We start from the raw sequence: 16,515 nt of genomic DNA, 5'->3' as shown, positions 1-16,515 counted from the left end.
TTGGGCCAATCAATGGGAGACTGCGAGTTCTAGTCCCATCTTAGCCATGAAAGATGGCTGGGTGACTTTGGACCAATCACTGGGAGACTGTGAGTTCTAGTCCCACCTTAGCCATGAAAGACAGCTGGGTGACTTTGGACCAATCACTGGGAGACTGTGAGTTCTAGTCCCACCTTAGCCATGAAAGACGGCTGGGTGATTTTGGACCAATCACCGGGAGACTGTGAGTTCTAGTCCCACCTTAGGCATGAAAGATGGCTGGGTGACTTTGCACCAATCACCAGGAGACTGTGAGTTCTAGTCCCACCTTAGACATGAAAGAAGGCTGGGTGACTTTGGACCAATCACTGGGAGACTGTGGGTTCTAGTCCCACCTTAGCCATGAAAGATGGCTGGGTGACTTTGGGCCAATCAATGGGAGACTGTGAGTTCTAGTCCCACCTTAGATATGAATGACAGCTGAGTGATTTTGGGCCAATCAATGGGAGACTGCGAGTTCTAGTCCCATCTTAGCCATGAAAGATGGCTGGGTGACTTTGGACCAATCACTGGGAGACTGTGAGTTCTAGTCCCACCTTAGGCATGAAAGATGGCTGGGTGACTTTGCACCAATCACTGGGAGACTGTGAGTTCTAGTCTCACCTTAGCCATGAAAATCAGCTGGGTGACTTTGGGCCAATCACCAGAAAATTGTGAATTCTAGTCCCACCTTAGACATGAAACCCAGCTGCTGACTTGGGGCCATTTATTCCCTCACTCAGCCCAACCCACCTCACAGGGTTGTTGTTATGGGAAAAACAGGAAGAAGGAGCATTAGATATGTTCGCCAGCTTGAGTTATTTATAAAAAAAATAATAAACATGAGACTAAAAGAAAATCTAAATAAAAAAGACCAGAGGTCTCGCCGAGAGGCTGAAGCACCGATCATTTAGCAAGTCAAATCTAGTCGGGAACGAGGCGGCCTTTAACGTTTCTCACCCAGAACCTTCAATGCTTCTTTGAGCCTCTTCTTCTCCTCTCTCCCTGCTCTCTCATTCGTTCTGTGCTGCACACTGGTTTATTTTTATTATTTCCTCAGAATGTGGCCCCAGCTGGGTAGTGGAGCATCCCCCATTCCCAAGGCCCCAATGGAGTTTAAATAGAGTCATTCTTGCTAATTAAACCAGTCGCCGTGATTGCTTAGTTAGGATTGACAGTGTAATCAGAAGTTGGAGCTGGGCATGGCGTTTTCAGATTTTTTTCCCCTTCTTCTTCTTTTAATTATGAAAATAGATCTCGGCAGAAGATTAAAATTGTACCAAAAGGAGAAATACTCATGCCCTCTCTGTGTCAATGAGGCATGGCCACAATAAAGAACTACAGAAACACGCCAGGAGGTCAATAGGGTGCTGTGAATTTAGTCAACAGCCTTGTTTTTCCTGGCCAAAATGGTAATATTGTGGAGAGTGGCAGGGGAGGGGGGATCCTGGGTGCATCAAACGGAGATCCTTTGAGGGTGAGCAAGGCAAACATGAAACTAGGAAACAAAAGTGACCGGGAAAACTGCTAAACCTAAGAATATCCTGCAGCGGCGAGTTCCAGAGATTAAGATGGGTGGCAGGAAGCAACAATTCTTTTTCTTTCTTTCTTTCTTTCTTTCTTTCTTTCTTTCTTTCTTTCTTTCTTTCTTTCTTTCTCTTTCTTTCTTTTATTTCTTTCTTTCTTTCTTTCTTTTTCTTTCTCTCTTTCTTCCTTTCTTCCTTCCTTCTCCCTTCCCCTTTCCCTTCCTCCCTTCCCCTTCTCCCTCCACCTTCCTTCCCTCCTTTCCTTCCTTCCGCTTCTCCCTCCCCCTTCCCTCCCTCCCTCCCTTCCCCTTCTCCCTCCCTCCTTCCTTCTCCCTCTTCCTTCCTCCCTTCCCCTTCTCCCTCCCTCCCCTCCCCTCCCCTTCCTCCTTTCCTTCCTTCGCTTCTCCCTCCCTCTCTCCCGCTTCCGTCCCTCCCTTTCTTCCTTCCTTCCTCTTCTCCCTCCCTCCCTCCCTCCCTCCCTCCCTTCCTTCCTTCCTTCCTTCCTTCCTTTAAAAAGCACTAAAACCTTGGGGGGGGGTGTCCCAAGGAACCACTAATCAATAACCTTTCAAGATGGCTCTACTATTTCACTTTCTCCATGTCTGCGGTTTGTGTATCTTACTTTTTAGATTTATTTTGATTTTTTTAATAATGATTGATTTACATTTTTACAATGATTGTATTTCTATAATTATTGGTTTTTTTAAAATTGCTGAACACCGCCCCCAGTCATTTCTTGTGACAGTGGACACCTATACAAATCTGATAAATAAAATCTATATATTACTAAAATTCTCATTGTCCATGAACCTTTAACTGGACGAAACAGTTCAGCACAGGGCAAAACGTTTTCAACCAAGGTTGCTTTAGTGGAGTGGTTAAGGCACCAGGCTAGAAAATGGGAGATAGTGGAATCAAATCCCTCCTTAGCCCTGAAAGCCAGCTGGGTGACTTTGAGCCAGTCACTCTCCCTCAACCCACCCCACCCCACCTCACAGGGTTGTTTTTGTGGGGAAAATAGGAGGAGGAAGGAGTATTAGGTATGTTCACCTTCTTGGGTTATTTATAAAAATAAAGGTGGGGAAATAAATAAATAAATAAATAAATAAGAGTCTCACCTATAAAAGAACTTTCCCATCGACTTGAATGTACCCTGACGATGTTGGCAGTGGCCAACGAAAGCTTGGTGTTTTATTGGATTAAAACTTTTATAGTTTTGCAAAATTTCCTGGTGTTCGTGCTTTTTAGCTACTTGAATATGGATATACCCAGGAATCATCAGTTTGTTTTTAATATTATTATTGATTGATAAATAAATAAATAAATAAATAAATAAATAAATAAATAAAACTTTCGAAATGCCTCCAAAATGCAGGGCCTATATGACTACCAATGGAATTGAAATTTGGCAAACTTTATCCGAGATTTCATGACACAAAAGCGAGCCTAAAGCATTTTATGAGGTAAAACAAACACGTCACAAAACGTTTCCTGTGATTTCATCTGTTGACGCTTGACTCCGTCACCCATCTTCACATGCCCTGTTTTCGAGCCAGCAAAGTGTCTGAATGTTTCCCTGAATTTTTAAGAAGTTTTCAACCGATAGACGGAAGCTCTGCCTTTGTTGAAATCATTTGAGGAATCTGGTAAGGAAATATCTCTGCAAGGATGACCCAAGAAGTCACGGGTTGTCTAGTAAATAAATAAAAACACACTGCTTGGAGGAAAGGTCCCAGTGATTGAGTGGTTAAGTGTGGATAAATGTGTGTTCTCTGTTAGATGTGGCTTTTAATTTGTTGAAGCTGCGCTGAGGGCATGGATAGCAAACACAGCCCTACTCCCTCCTTCCTAATCACACACATTCACCTACAAGGTTCTTTGCGAGTCAAGAATAGATGATTATCTCCAGTTAGTGCCGGAGAAACACTAATATCCTTCCAAGCTAAATTGGGGTGAGTGAAACCTGGGGGTTCGTCAACTCAATCTCTTGATTGCATCTTCCACTCAGTCCTCTGAAGGGTGACGGGAGAAAACGTACGGATGTTGTGATATCCTTGAAAAGGGGTAAGGCAGCTTTGGAGCGGGGTATTTTGAGTCTCAAGGAAGTGGGAGGTTTTCAGAAGCAGATGTCGCCCCATTTTTATCCTTAAAACCTTTTCCACCACCCAGAAAAAGGCAACGTTGCATAGCCAAAAATGTTGTTGCCAACATTGCCGAAAAAGCCAACACAGTTCTAGGCTACAGTAATAGAGGGATAGAATCAACATCACATGAAGTATTAGTACCACTTTATATAATGCCTTGGTTACAGTTTTGGTCACCACAATATAAAGGAGATGTTGAGACTCTAGAAAGAGTGCAGAGAAGAGCAACAAAGATGATTAGGGGACTGGAGGCTAAAACATATAAGGAACAGTTGCTGGAATTGGGTTTGTCTAGTTTAATGAAAAGAAGGACTAAGGGTGACATGATAGCAGTGTTCCAATATCTCAGGGGCTGCCACAAAGAAGGGGGCGGGTGTCAACCTATTTTTCAACGCACCAACAAGCAAGACAAGAAACAACGGATGGAAACTAATCAAGGAGAGAAGCAACCTAGAACTAAGGAGCAATTTCCTCATGGTGAAAATGTCAATCGCACTTAGACTTATATACCGCTTCATAGAGTTTCACAGCCCTCTCTAAGCGGTTTACAGAGTCAGCCTATTGCCCCCAACAATCTGGATCCTCATTTTACCAACCTCGGAAGGATAGAAGGCTGAGTCAACCTTGAGCCGGTCAGAATTGAACTCCTGGAGCGAGCAGTGAGTTAGCCTGCAATACTGTATTCTAACCACTGTGTCACCACAATCAACCAATAGAGTAGAATAGAGCTGGAAGAGACCTTGGAGTCTTCTAGTCCAGGGCTTTTCAACCAGTGGTACGGGTACCACCTGTGGTACATTGGCACCTGGCAGGTGGTACGTGACCATCCTAGAAAAGTGGTAGCGGGGGAGGGGAATGAGCTGAACCGGTGGCAGCACCGCACAAGCGAGAGATGGCTGGAGCTGCTGGGCTGTCAGGGCTCAGCGGAAGTGCCAGGATCAACGCCAGGCTCCAGCTGGAAAGCAGCACTGATCCTGGCGCTTCTGTTGAGCCCAGAAGAAGCGCCGATCAGCTGGAATGTTGCAGCATCTCCAGGGTCTTGTGATTTACATTCAGATGCTTGGCAACTGATTCATATTTATGACGGTCACAGTGTCCCAGGGTCATGTGAAGTGACCAAAACCTGCTGCAACCACCCAGCAGACTGGGGGGGGGGGGCGAATAAAACCAAACACACACCCCATCCCACCCCCGCTGCCAATCCTCAACAGAAATGCTCACAACAATGGAAATCTCGGACAGGAGAAAGAGTGCTGCCGGGCGGGCAGGCAGGTGTCTTGCTCGGCTGTGGCTTGGGGGGCACTTTTTTCAGTGCCACTGTAACTTCGAACAGTCACTAAGCAAACTGTTGTAAGTCGAGGACTACCTGTACTTTATCACTTTTTGTTCTTTTTTGGGGGGGGTCATCACGTTTTTGACACCTTACTAGGCGACTGGTGGTACTCGGATATTGCCATATCCTAAAAGTGGTACAATGGGTGAAAAGGTTGAAAAGCCCTGATCTAGTCCAGCCCCCCCCCCCCCACTTAAGCAGGAGAACCTATAACATCTCAGACATGTGACTGTCTATCCTCTTCTTAAAAATCTCCATTGATGGAGAGCCCATGATTTCTGGAGGCAAGCTGTTCCATTGGTTAATTGCCCTCACTGTTAGGAAGTTTCTCCTTAATTCCAGGTTGCTTCTCCCTTTGGTCAGTTTCCAACCATTGTTTCTTGTCCTGCTCTCTGGTGCTTTGGAGAATAACGTGACCTCCTCATCTTTGTGGCAGCCCCTCAAATACTAGAATACTGCTTTCATGTCGAACGGCTTGCCTCCAGAAGTTGTGGGTGCTCCAACGCTGGAAGTTTTTAAGAAGAGACAGGACAGCCACTTCTCTGGAATGGTATAGGGCAGGGGTAGGCAACCTTGGCTCTTTTATGACTCGTGGACTTCAACTCCCAGAATTCCTGAGCCAGCCATGCTGAGGGGAAAGGGAGAGGTTTCCAAGCTGAGCCATGCTGGCTCAGGAATTCTGGGAGTTGAAGTCCACGAATCATAAAAGAACTAAGGTTGCCTACCCCTGGGTTAGGGTCTCCTGCTTGAGGAGGGGGTTGGACTAGAAGACCTCCAAGGTCCCTTCCAACTCTGTTATTCTGATGTTCCATGTTCATGAGCCATTTTACTACAGAATTCCAGCAACACAATCTTGGGGTACAGTGGGGCTGATTGTTTCAGATTGCTCCTTTCTTAGCTTCATGCACCATGAATCTAATAATGTAAGGAAGCTGCTTACATTTCTAGGTTTTCCTTCTGTGTCGCAACACCCCTTTTTATAACTTTCCATTCAAACAGCCCAGCTTTGAACTGAACTGAACTTCTGAGAAAGCTAACCTCAGCCAGTATTTACAGATAGTCCTCAACTTACAACGACAATTGGGAGGAGAATTTCCACTGTTGAGCAAGGCAGTTGTTCAGAGAGTCGTGCACGATTTTACAATCTTTTTTGCCACAGTTGTTAAGCGAATCACGGCAGCTGTTAAGTGAATCACAAGGTCGTTAAGCGGATCTGGCTTCCCCCATTGACTTTGCTTGTCGGAAGCCAGCTGGGAAGGACACAAATGGGGACATTGTGACTTTGAGATGCTGCAACCATCGTAAATATATGCTGGTTATCAAGCACCCAAATTCTGATCACGTAACTGTGGGGAGGCTGCGACGGTCATAAGTATGAGGATCTATGGTAAGTCATATTTTTTTCAGTGCCGCTGTAATTTTGAATAGTCGCTAAATGTGTGGTCGTAAGTTGAGGACTACCTGTATCCAGCTTACTATCTAGGGATGGTTTGATAGGCCGAAAACCTCATTTCATGTATGGGACCCCCCCTTCCCTTCCAACCCTCACCTCACCCCAGGGAACTCCAGCCTGCTCGGCTCCTATGGGAAGCGTAGGACAGCTTTCAGTACTTACAAATGTAGTAATACTCGTGCCCTGGTCTGAATTCGAATCCTAAGGAGAACGGGGTAAAAAGCTGGAACTTCTCGGAGAATTTGAGGGGCCCGTTGGGGGAATCTGGACGGTTACATTCCCAGCGTTTGAAGCCGTTCTGCCGATGGTCACAGGAGCTGTGTCCCTCGTAGTTGACCATGTACAAAATGTATCTCTCCATCTGGTCCATGGGAAACGGGATCTCATAGTGTGGGCAGTATATGTCCAGGTAATCATTGATGCTGACTTCCACGGTGTAGTCCCCTTGGTGGAATCTGCAACAGGAACAGCCAGGAGGAAAAGAGACCGTTAGTAGCAACTGTGAGAGGGACCTTGGAGTCCTAGTGTACAATCACTTAAATATGAGCCAGCTGTGTGCTGCAGCTGCCAAAAAAGCCAACACAGTCCTAGGCTGCATTAACAGAGGGATAGAATCAAGATCACCTGAAGTGTTAATACCACTTTACAATGCCTTGGTAAGGCCACACTTGGAATACTGCATCCAGTTTTGGTCACCACGATGTAAAAAAGATGTTGAGACTCTAGAAAGAGTGCAGAGAAGATCAACAAAGATGATCAGGGGACTGGAGGCTAAAACATACAAAGAACGGTTGCTGGAATTGGGTATGTCTAGTTTAATGAAGAGAAGGACGAGGGGTGACATGGTAGCAGTCTTCCAATATCTCAGGGGCTGTCACAAAGAAGAGGGAGTCAAACTATTCTCCAAAGCACCTGAAGGCAGGACAAGAAGCAACGGATGGAAACTAACCAAAGAGAGAAGCAACCTAGAACTAAGGAGAAACTTCATGACAGTTAGAACAATTAACCAGTGGAACAACCTGCCTCCAGAAGCGGTGAATGCTCCAACACAGGAAGATTTTAAGAGGGAGACTGGACAGCCATTTGTCTGAAATGGTATAGGGTTTCCTGCCTGAGTAGGGGGTTGGACTAGAAGACCTCCAAGGTCCCTTCCAACATCATCATCATCATCATCATCATCATCATCATCATTAAAAAGGCTCTCTCGGTTGTTGAAAACCAGAGTCAAGCCAAAGGGTGACATTTGAAATAAAATAATCTTGCACACGAGAAGTCACCACCCAATGCACTGTACTTACCTACGTATTTAATAATTTATTTAGCTGCCCATTTTATGGCAGTGATTCTGGGGGAGGGTACACCTAGGATTCACAATAGAAACCTAAAATAATAATATCCAATTATATACCTAAATATCCAATATTCATCGATTTTTCCCAGCAGATACAGTACATGAACAACTAGCCGCGATTCATTTATTTAATAATTTATTTAGCTGCCCATTTTTTGGCAGTGATTCGGGGGGGGGGGGTTCACCGAGGTTTCACACTAGAAGCTTAAACTAATAATACCTAATTATATAACCCAAACCTAAATATCCAATATTCATCCATTCCTTCCAGCAGATACATGAAAAAAACTAGCCACGATTTATTGATTTATATACAGTATTTGATTTTTATCCTGCCTTTATTACTTTATAAATAACTCATTTACAACTAGTCCAAGTATCCAAGTGACTTATAACTTAGTCCTTGTACTTAAAACTGTAGTAGCATTCTCACAATCATGTACAAATCTGGGCTCTTGATAACTGACATGTGTTTATGATGGTTACACTACTCCGAGGCCATATGTTCACCATTTGCGAATCTTTCCAGCTGACTTCTGCCAAGCAAAGTCCATGGGGAAAACTGGATTTACTTAATGATTGTGTGATTCATTTAACAACTGCACTGATTTACTTAACAACTGTGGCAAAAAAACCCTAAAACTCAGACGTAACTCATTTTGCAATAGAAATTCCAGTTCCAATTGTGGTCATAAGAAGGACTACCTGTATTATTGACGGATCTTGCCATTGTCAGAACTGCATAGTATCTTGCCCCAAAGCTGAGTATTTTTGCACACCAGATAGGCACAAAAATGTCTGTGTTGCATCCAGAAAGTAAAAACCATGCAAAGTTCTTGATTTATTTACTTATTACATTGGTATGCAGCCCACCTCACTGTTGCAGCGACTTTGGGCAGCTTACAAAATGATAAAAAGGGGGGGGCAAAGATATTACAAAACATTTAAAATTAAGAAGGTTAAACGAAGAAGATTGACGAATTGTTTCCTCTTTAAAAGAAAACCAGAACATTCGAAATCAGACACCCTGGGCGTATTTGAGATGGACCTTGAGGACTAGAAACTTCCAGGCGTTATTGGCCCTCCTAACCAACTCAAACAGTGTCCAATTAGGAATACCAAGGAGAAAATCTTTCTCGTTGCAATTCTACCACAATGGATTCTGCCAAGCTACGATTGTCTGACTCGTTGGGGGAAAACCCCAAGAGGCCGATCCGAGCTTCTCTGGAGCCCACGTGATTCCCCTAATCTTCCTCCTTCCCATTAACTTTACAAGATTAAACCAAGCACCTCTTAAAATTAATAAAACGGCAACGGTAGGTGATTAATGGAACGGGAGGGGGGGATCTTTCTCCAGCCATGATGCCTGATTAGCGCCCCCCCCGCTCCCCATATTATATTCAGAGGCACACTCCAATTTTATAGGGGTTTGGGGGGTTTTAGGTATACTTTTTGGACAGATTATCCAAGAGATTAGAGGATTAGCAAAACCGCGAAGGAGGCATGCTGGTTTGGGGCTGTGGACAGCGTGCGCCGCTTTGCTTAAGACACCATTGCTAAGTGCTGTGAGGAAAGGCTGGACTTTCGGCCCCCTCAAATGTGTTTCTGGCATTGTCCCCAGCAATTATCTCCCGCTTCCAAATTCTTCTGCAGGAAAATCATCCCCTTTAAAAAAAAAAAAAAGTTTTTAGTCATTTGGATGACATTTGCTTTAGAAATTACTTTCAATGGCGGCGCAGAGAATTCTGAGGAAATTCTCACAACGGAAGCCAACGTTTTTGCAAGGAGCTGAAAGTTCTGAATTTTTGTGGTACTGGTAGTCCTCGGCTTACGACCACAACGGAGCCCGAAATTTCCATTGCTAAGCAAGGCGGTTAAGCGAGTTGCATCCCATTTGATGACGTTTTCTCCACAATTGTTAAGCGAATCACTGCAAGCACCTGGATTTCAAAAGGCTACAAGTACAGGTAGTCCTCAACCTATGACCACAATTGAGCCCAAAATTTGTGTTGCTAAGTGAGAAATTTGTCAAGGGTGTTTTGCCCTGTTTTACAACTTTTCCTTATTAAGTGAATCACTGCAGCTGTTAAATTAGTAACCCCATTGACTTCGCTTGTCAGAAGGTCACAAAAGGGGATCACGTGACCCCAGGACACTGCGACCATTATAAATATGAGTCAGTTGTCATACATCCGAATATAAATCACGTGACTGTGGGGATGCTGCAACAGTCATAAGTGTGAAAAACGGTCATAAGTCACTTTTTTCAGTGCCACTGTAACTTCCAACGGTCACTAAACAAAGTGTTGTAATAATAGAAGATTACCGTTATGAAATTGCTGTTAAAAAAAAAAGGAGGAGTATACACTGTGTGTGTATGTGTGTTATGTTTTGTTTTGTTTTGTTGGTTTAAAAAATAAAATAAAATAAAATAAAAAAAACAAAGTGTTGTAAGTTGAGGACTACCTGTATTTGGGATGGTCACAGCGTCTCGGGAACATGTGATCACCTTTTGCAACCTTCTGACAAGCACAGTCAATGGGGAAGCCAGATTCACTTATTTACTTCACAACTGCAGTGATTCACTTAACAACTCTGGTAAGGAAGGTTGTAAAATGGGGCAAAATTCATGACAAATTTTTAGCAACAGAAATTTTAGGCTCAGTTGGGGTCATAACTCAAGGACTACCTGTAGTTCCGATCTTCCAACTGGTCACTTAATGTCCACTTGAAACGATGATGGGCCCAGAACAGGGGCTTAACAGCCCCTAAAGCAGGGGTCCTCAACCTTGGCAACTTTAAGACTTGTGGACTTCAATTCCCAGAATTCCTCAGCCAGCAAAGCTGGCTGAGGAATTCTGGGAGTTGAAGTCCACAAGTCTTAAAGTTGCCAAGGTTGGAGACCCCTGCCCTAAAGCACTTGTGGTCATCATAAAATGTTATGCCACACCCTGTGGTCACATGACTGCATTTCAGTTGCTTGGCAACTGGCTCACCTTTATGACCAGTTCCAGTGTCTTACAGTCAAATTCCCCACAATTTACAACGTTTCTCATTTTATTTATATGTTTCTTTGCCAAAGAACTGCTCCTCTGTCAGAGAGGGACTCTGGGCAGTGTACAATAACATAATTTGCTGGTTTCCAGGTTTTTTGTGTGCCATTTTCCTTCAAAAAGAAAAAAGAAAAAGCCCATTTGAAAGAATGACTGCCACAAAAATGTCATTTGTTCCCTGTTGCGGTCGTTAAGTTGAGGATTGCCTGTCATTGTGGTCGTAAGTTGAGAACTACCTGTAGGAAAGTCTCCACTCAATTTTGTCTTCCTGATTGTCCCTCCACCCCCCATGGGCAACCTCCGGATGAGATGGACAGCACATAAACAAACAAACAAACAAACAAGCAAACAATTCTCGACTCCCCCAGATTTTGTACCACCACATCTAGGTTGTAAAACCACCAACATACGGCAACATGTTTTCTTGCCTTCTGAAAACAGATAATGCATAAAATACAAACAAGTCATCAATAAAATGCATTAATGTCGTTGGGAAGTCAGAAGGCCTCAGCATCAAAATAAATAATCAATCAATCAATCGAGAGGGTGGAAAATGGGGCAAAACTGCTTTGGGTAGCCATCTGACAATCCTATCCCCAGCTTTATCGACATTTAACAAAGCACACCCGACTTAGCAATTCTTGGAAGCCCAACCTGAAATAAAGTGTGTGTTTTATATGTGTGTGTATGTGTGTGTGGTGTGTGTGTGTGTGTGTGTGTATGTGTGTATGTGTTAAAAGGTGCAATTCCGGGCTAAACGGTTCACAGAGTCAGCGTATTGTCCCCAACAACCTGGGTCCTTGTTTTGCCAATCTCAGAAGGATGGAAGGCTGAGTCAACGTTCAGCTGGTCAGGATCAAACTCCTGACAATGGGCAGAGTTAGCCTGCACTACTGCATTCTAACCACTGCATCATCAGGGCTCCTATATTTTTCTCAAGGGAGCTGGGTCTTTCCATTGATTAGTTATGTGCCCTCAAGTTGCAGAATAACAGAATTGGAAGGGACCTTAGACCAGAGGTCTCCAACCTTACTGGGTTTGCAGCCTGGAGGGAAGGAGAGCAGGTTTCAAATTGGTGCACGCGCACATGCACTAGTGGCCCCATTTGCGCATGTGCAAATGGCCCGCACACATCCGCCCGGCACTAGCGGCCCCATTTGTGCATGCGCAAACGGGCGGCACACACCCATCTGGCGCTAGCAGCCCCGTTTGTGCCCGCGTGCATGTGCAAATAGGGTTGTGGGCACTAGCGCAAGTGGTGGGGAGTGTGCGCGCACGCATGAGTGCACCAGCCAGCCATTTCCACACACCCCTGGCCAAGAGGCCACAGCCCAGTGGTTATGCACTCCAATACTTGCTTGTTGGTCACCTTTGCTGTCCAAGGATCCTCCACTTTACTGCTGGCTATCCTCTTTTCTTTCCTTCCGTTTTCCCCAGCATTATGGACTTTTCAAAGAAGCGGAGCCCTCATAAAATATCTAGTTTTTTTTCCTGAACTGAAGGACACTTTATATTGCCAGTTATGAACTGCTGGCTTGGCCACCAATGACCCATGACAAATTTAATACATTATTATGGTTTGTTGGACAGCCAGCCAGATGTTCAGACTGGATTTAGCATTTCTGATCACCTATCAAGTTCCTTCCAAGGACTGGGATAGACAGATGTTGATGTTTGATGGTGTTAAAGGAATCATCACAGGATGTAAGGTAAGCTATTCTGAGTAAAGACGCCTTTTGCAAAATTGACTGATGGGGATTTTATGTCACCATGATTTATTCATTTTTTTGCCAACTCGTAGCTTACAAGCAGTGTTTCTCAACTTTGGTAACTTTAAGATGGGTATATTTCAACTCCCCAAGCTGTGCTGCTTGGGGAATTCTGGGAGTTGAAGTCCACCTATCTTAAAGTTGCCAAGATTGAGAAACACTGGCCTAGAGCAGGGGTCTTCAAACTTGGCCCTTTTATGACTGGTGGACTTCAATACCCAGAATTCCTGAACCAGCCATGCTGACTCAGGAATTCTGGGAGTTGAAGTCCACAAGTCATAAAACAGCCAAGGTTGCCTACCCTTGGCCTAGAGCAGTGTTTCTCAACCTTGACAATTTTAAGGCATGTGGACTTCAACTCCCAGAATTCCACTGTGGAATTCCGCTGGCTGTGGAATTCTGGGAGTTGAAGTCCACATGCCTTAAAATTGTCAAGGTTGAGAAACACTGGCCTAGAGGATATTTTGCTGAGTCCCAGAATGGTGAACGAGATCCACCCCAGCTTTTCTGTCCTTGTGTGTGTGTGTGTGTGTGTGTGTGTGTGTGTGTGTTTTCTCTCTCGCTCACCCTCTACTCTTCCCTTGTGGTGCTTGCACTGCACACAGAGCGGTGCTCGTCTCTCGGAGGGTGCCAAAGATCTGGGAGAAACCAACCCACCCCGCTGTGTTCAATTGCCACTTCTCGACACAGTGGGAAGCTGGTTGTTAGCGTCAGTCCCATTTAAATGGAGATGCAACCATGTTTTCTGCTGTGAAGAGAAACAACTCATGGAGTGATATAGATCTGTTAGCCGGGCATACGTATGTATGTATGGCGGAAAAAAATAATGCATTTCTATTCTTAGGAGGTAGGGGAGAGAATCAAGCTCAGAGGAAGACAAACCCCCCCCCCCAAAGCCAAACCTTTGGATGAAAAATATGCAACCTTTTAAGCCACAGGATCCTTTTGTCAGCCTCTGTCATTGAAAAGTAATTGTGCTCTAAATCCAGCCACACAACTGCATTTGAAATCCTTCCTTTGTGCCCCAACGTATCCCCAGAGCAGCGTTTCTCAACCTCGACAACTTTCAGATGGGTGGACTTCAGCTCCCAGAATTCCTATGGTTGGCTGGGGAATACTGGGAGTTGACGTCCATCCACCTTAAAGGGGCCCAGGTTGAGAAACACTGAGAAACCTTGGCCTAGACTGTAAAAATGAGGAATGAGGTAAAAAAAAATTAGCCAGTTGCAGTTCGCAAAACCTGATGCTTTCGGGTCTTAATATTATGAAAAAGGTGTTGAGACTCTGGCAAGAGTGCAGAAAAGAGCAACAAAGATGATTAGGGGATTGGAGGCTAAAACATATGAAGAACAGTTGTAAGAATTGGCTATGTCTACTCTAATGAAGACAAGGACGAGGGGGGACATGATAGCAGTGTTCCAATATCTCAGGGGCTGCCACAGCCTATTCTCCAAAGCACCGGAAGGCAAGACAAGAAACAATGGATGGAAACTAATCAAGGAGAGAAGCAACCTAGAACTAAGGAGAAATTTCCTGGCAGTGAGAACAATTAATTAACGGAATGGCCTGCCTCCAGAAGTTGTGGATGCTCCATCACTAGAGACTTTTAAGAAGATATCGGACAGCCATTTCTCTGAAACGGTATAGGGCAGGAGTCCCCAACCCCTGGTCCGTGGACCAGTACCGGGCCGTGGCATGCCAGCAACCGGTCCTCACATACAAACAAACCCCCATCCACGAGATGCAGGCAGCACACAAAACCACGCACCTTCCGGTCCGTGGAAAAACCTCTCTCCACAGAACCGGTCCCTGGTGCCCAAAAGGTTGGGGACCTCTGGTATAGGGTCTTCTGCTTGAACAGAGGGCTGGACTAGAACACCTCCAAGGTGCCTTCCAAATCTGTCGTTCTCTTAATAAAAAATTATCAGTCAGAAAAGGTGCTACCAAATTCCCCATTTTTGCCATCTAGGCTGCTGAAGAGAGCTCCAATGTTTTGCTCCCTCGGTGCAGGGAGAAGTGTCTTTTATCATATTGCTTTCCAGCTCTGGGTTTACCATTAGCACCCACTCGTGCAAAGCTCTTGAAAGGAGATTGCCATCGGAGCACAAAGAGCTGGGTGTTTTTTGCCGTTTTCAAGAGGTCTCACATAACTGTTTACAAGTGGTACCTCGGTACAGGTGGTTAATTGGTTCCAGGAGGTGCGACAAGTAGTAAAAAGGTGGAGTCCCAAGCACACCACGTGATTCATCACGTGATCCCTTGTTTCAGCCTGGAAAAAATTTCTGTCTGTCCCTTTTTCTATGTCAGCGATCTTCCCAGCACGGCCGACTTCCTGTCCATTCACTGCAGCCGTCCCCCTCTTCCTTTTGTCCAAGGATTGAATAAAAAAACTGCATGCGTTACACATTAAATATGGACGACGTCATCGACTCCTGCCACTGGATAATTTCGTCCAGAGCAATTGAGCATGACAGTGCTATGGAGCCTCCAGAGTCTGATGCAATATACCTTTGCAAATCATTTGAGAACATGAATGAGAAGGCGCTCTTGCCTTCATCCTTGTTTGGGGCACCCGAAAAAAGCAAACCTTTGGTTCTGATCGCATCGGGCAATGTCACTGTCTTGTTTAGAGGAGTTTATAAATGCCTAAAGTACTTAGCTATGATCATTACATTATCAGGGATTTTTTTTTTCTCAAGCAGCTAATCGATATTAATCAATCAATAAATGTGTCAGAGGCAGTAGTTATAAAGTGGTGAAGACTACTTTATGTTGTAGTTCCTGCCTTATGGAATATCCTCACCTCAAGAGATTAGAATGGCCCCAACCTTGTTAGCATTTCGCAAAGCCCTAAAAACATGGCTATGTTTCTGGGCCTGGATTCGGTACGTGTGAAGCACCCAGTCACTTGGCTTCAATATTAACTGATTAATCATCACGGCTGCTGTTTATATAACAAAGAATTAAGGGAGAACTGGAATAGCCATTTTGAACTTTTTAGTTCTTTTCAACCAGACATACCCTTCTGAGATTCGAACCTGGGCTGTCTGCATGTTAGACAGATGTATTAACCTCTAGGCCACAGGTTCTTTCTCACTTTGTCAGCTATGAGACAGGGGAGAAAAGATTCCTTTCTCCCATATTTGGGCCGACAGGGTGCACCAAACTCAAGATAATATATGTATGTATGTATGTATGTATGTATGTATGTATGTGTATATATTTATATATGTGTGTATATGTATATATTTATATATGTGTGTATGTATATGTATATATGTATATGTGTGTATATATATACACACACATATATACATATACATATATGTCCAAATAATCACGATCACCAAGAGTAGCTAAAATGTTTATAAACAATTAAAAAGTTTGAAGGGGAATGGAATTGAAGCCAATACACACGGGAGGGATTGCGAAAGTGACAGAGGAAAGGGTGAAACGAATGAGGGGGAAAGAATGGATCGATCAGAGGGGAAGGACGAAAGAACCACTCAGGGTGAAAGGTGTAAGAAAGAATCCTGGATGATCCCTGATGAAGACATCCAGAGACCCCGCAGCAATAAACAGGGAAAGAAGGCAAGACGCTTATACGTGGGTAAAGACAAAACAGGCACCGCGCAGGAGCGCGTGTACCGAGGACCGGTTACGCGCTCGCGTAGCCGGATGCAGGCATGTGAGAATGGTATATAAACCCTCCCAAACACCGCCTCAGCAACCCTGATGATGTCGGGAGAGTCCGACGAAAGCTCGGTTGCCGATAATTTTAAATGTTTTATTGCTTTTAAACTGTTTTTTAAACTTTTTAATTGTTTATAAACATTTTAGCTACTCTTGGTGATCGTGATTATTTGGA

At 44.4% G+C, this 16,515-nt stretch overlaps 1 protein-coding gene across 1 annotated transcript in view; it reads right to left on the bottom strand.

The window, feature by feature from the left end:
- The window catches only part of EFNA2 (ephrin A2), a 278,333-nt gene that overhangs the window by 24,545 nt on the left and 237,273 nt on the right, over positions 1-16,515 (bottom strand). The window contains exon 2 of the mRNA XM_015810676.1: positions 6,637-6,929. Within this exon, the coding sequence (XP_015666162.1) occupies positions 6,637-6,929 (293 nt within the window). The remainder of the gene's footprint in view (positions 1-6,636; positions 6,930-16,515) is intronic.

The sequence above is a fragment of the Protobothrops mucrosquamatus genome, unplaced genomic scaffold, assembly GCF_001527695.2.
Source record: "Protobothrops mucrosquamatus isolate PMUCROS unplaced genomic scaffold, P.Mucros_1.0 scaffold14, whole genome shotgun sequence".
NCBI lineage: Eukaryota > Metazoa > Chordata > Lepidosauria > Squamata > Viperidae > Protobothrops > Protobothrops mucrosquamatus.
The sequence above is the reverse complement of the archived record's forward strand: the minus strand, read 5'-3'. Positions and strand labels throughout refer to the sequence as shown.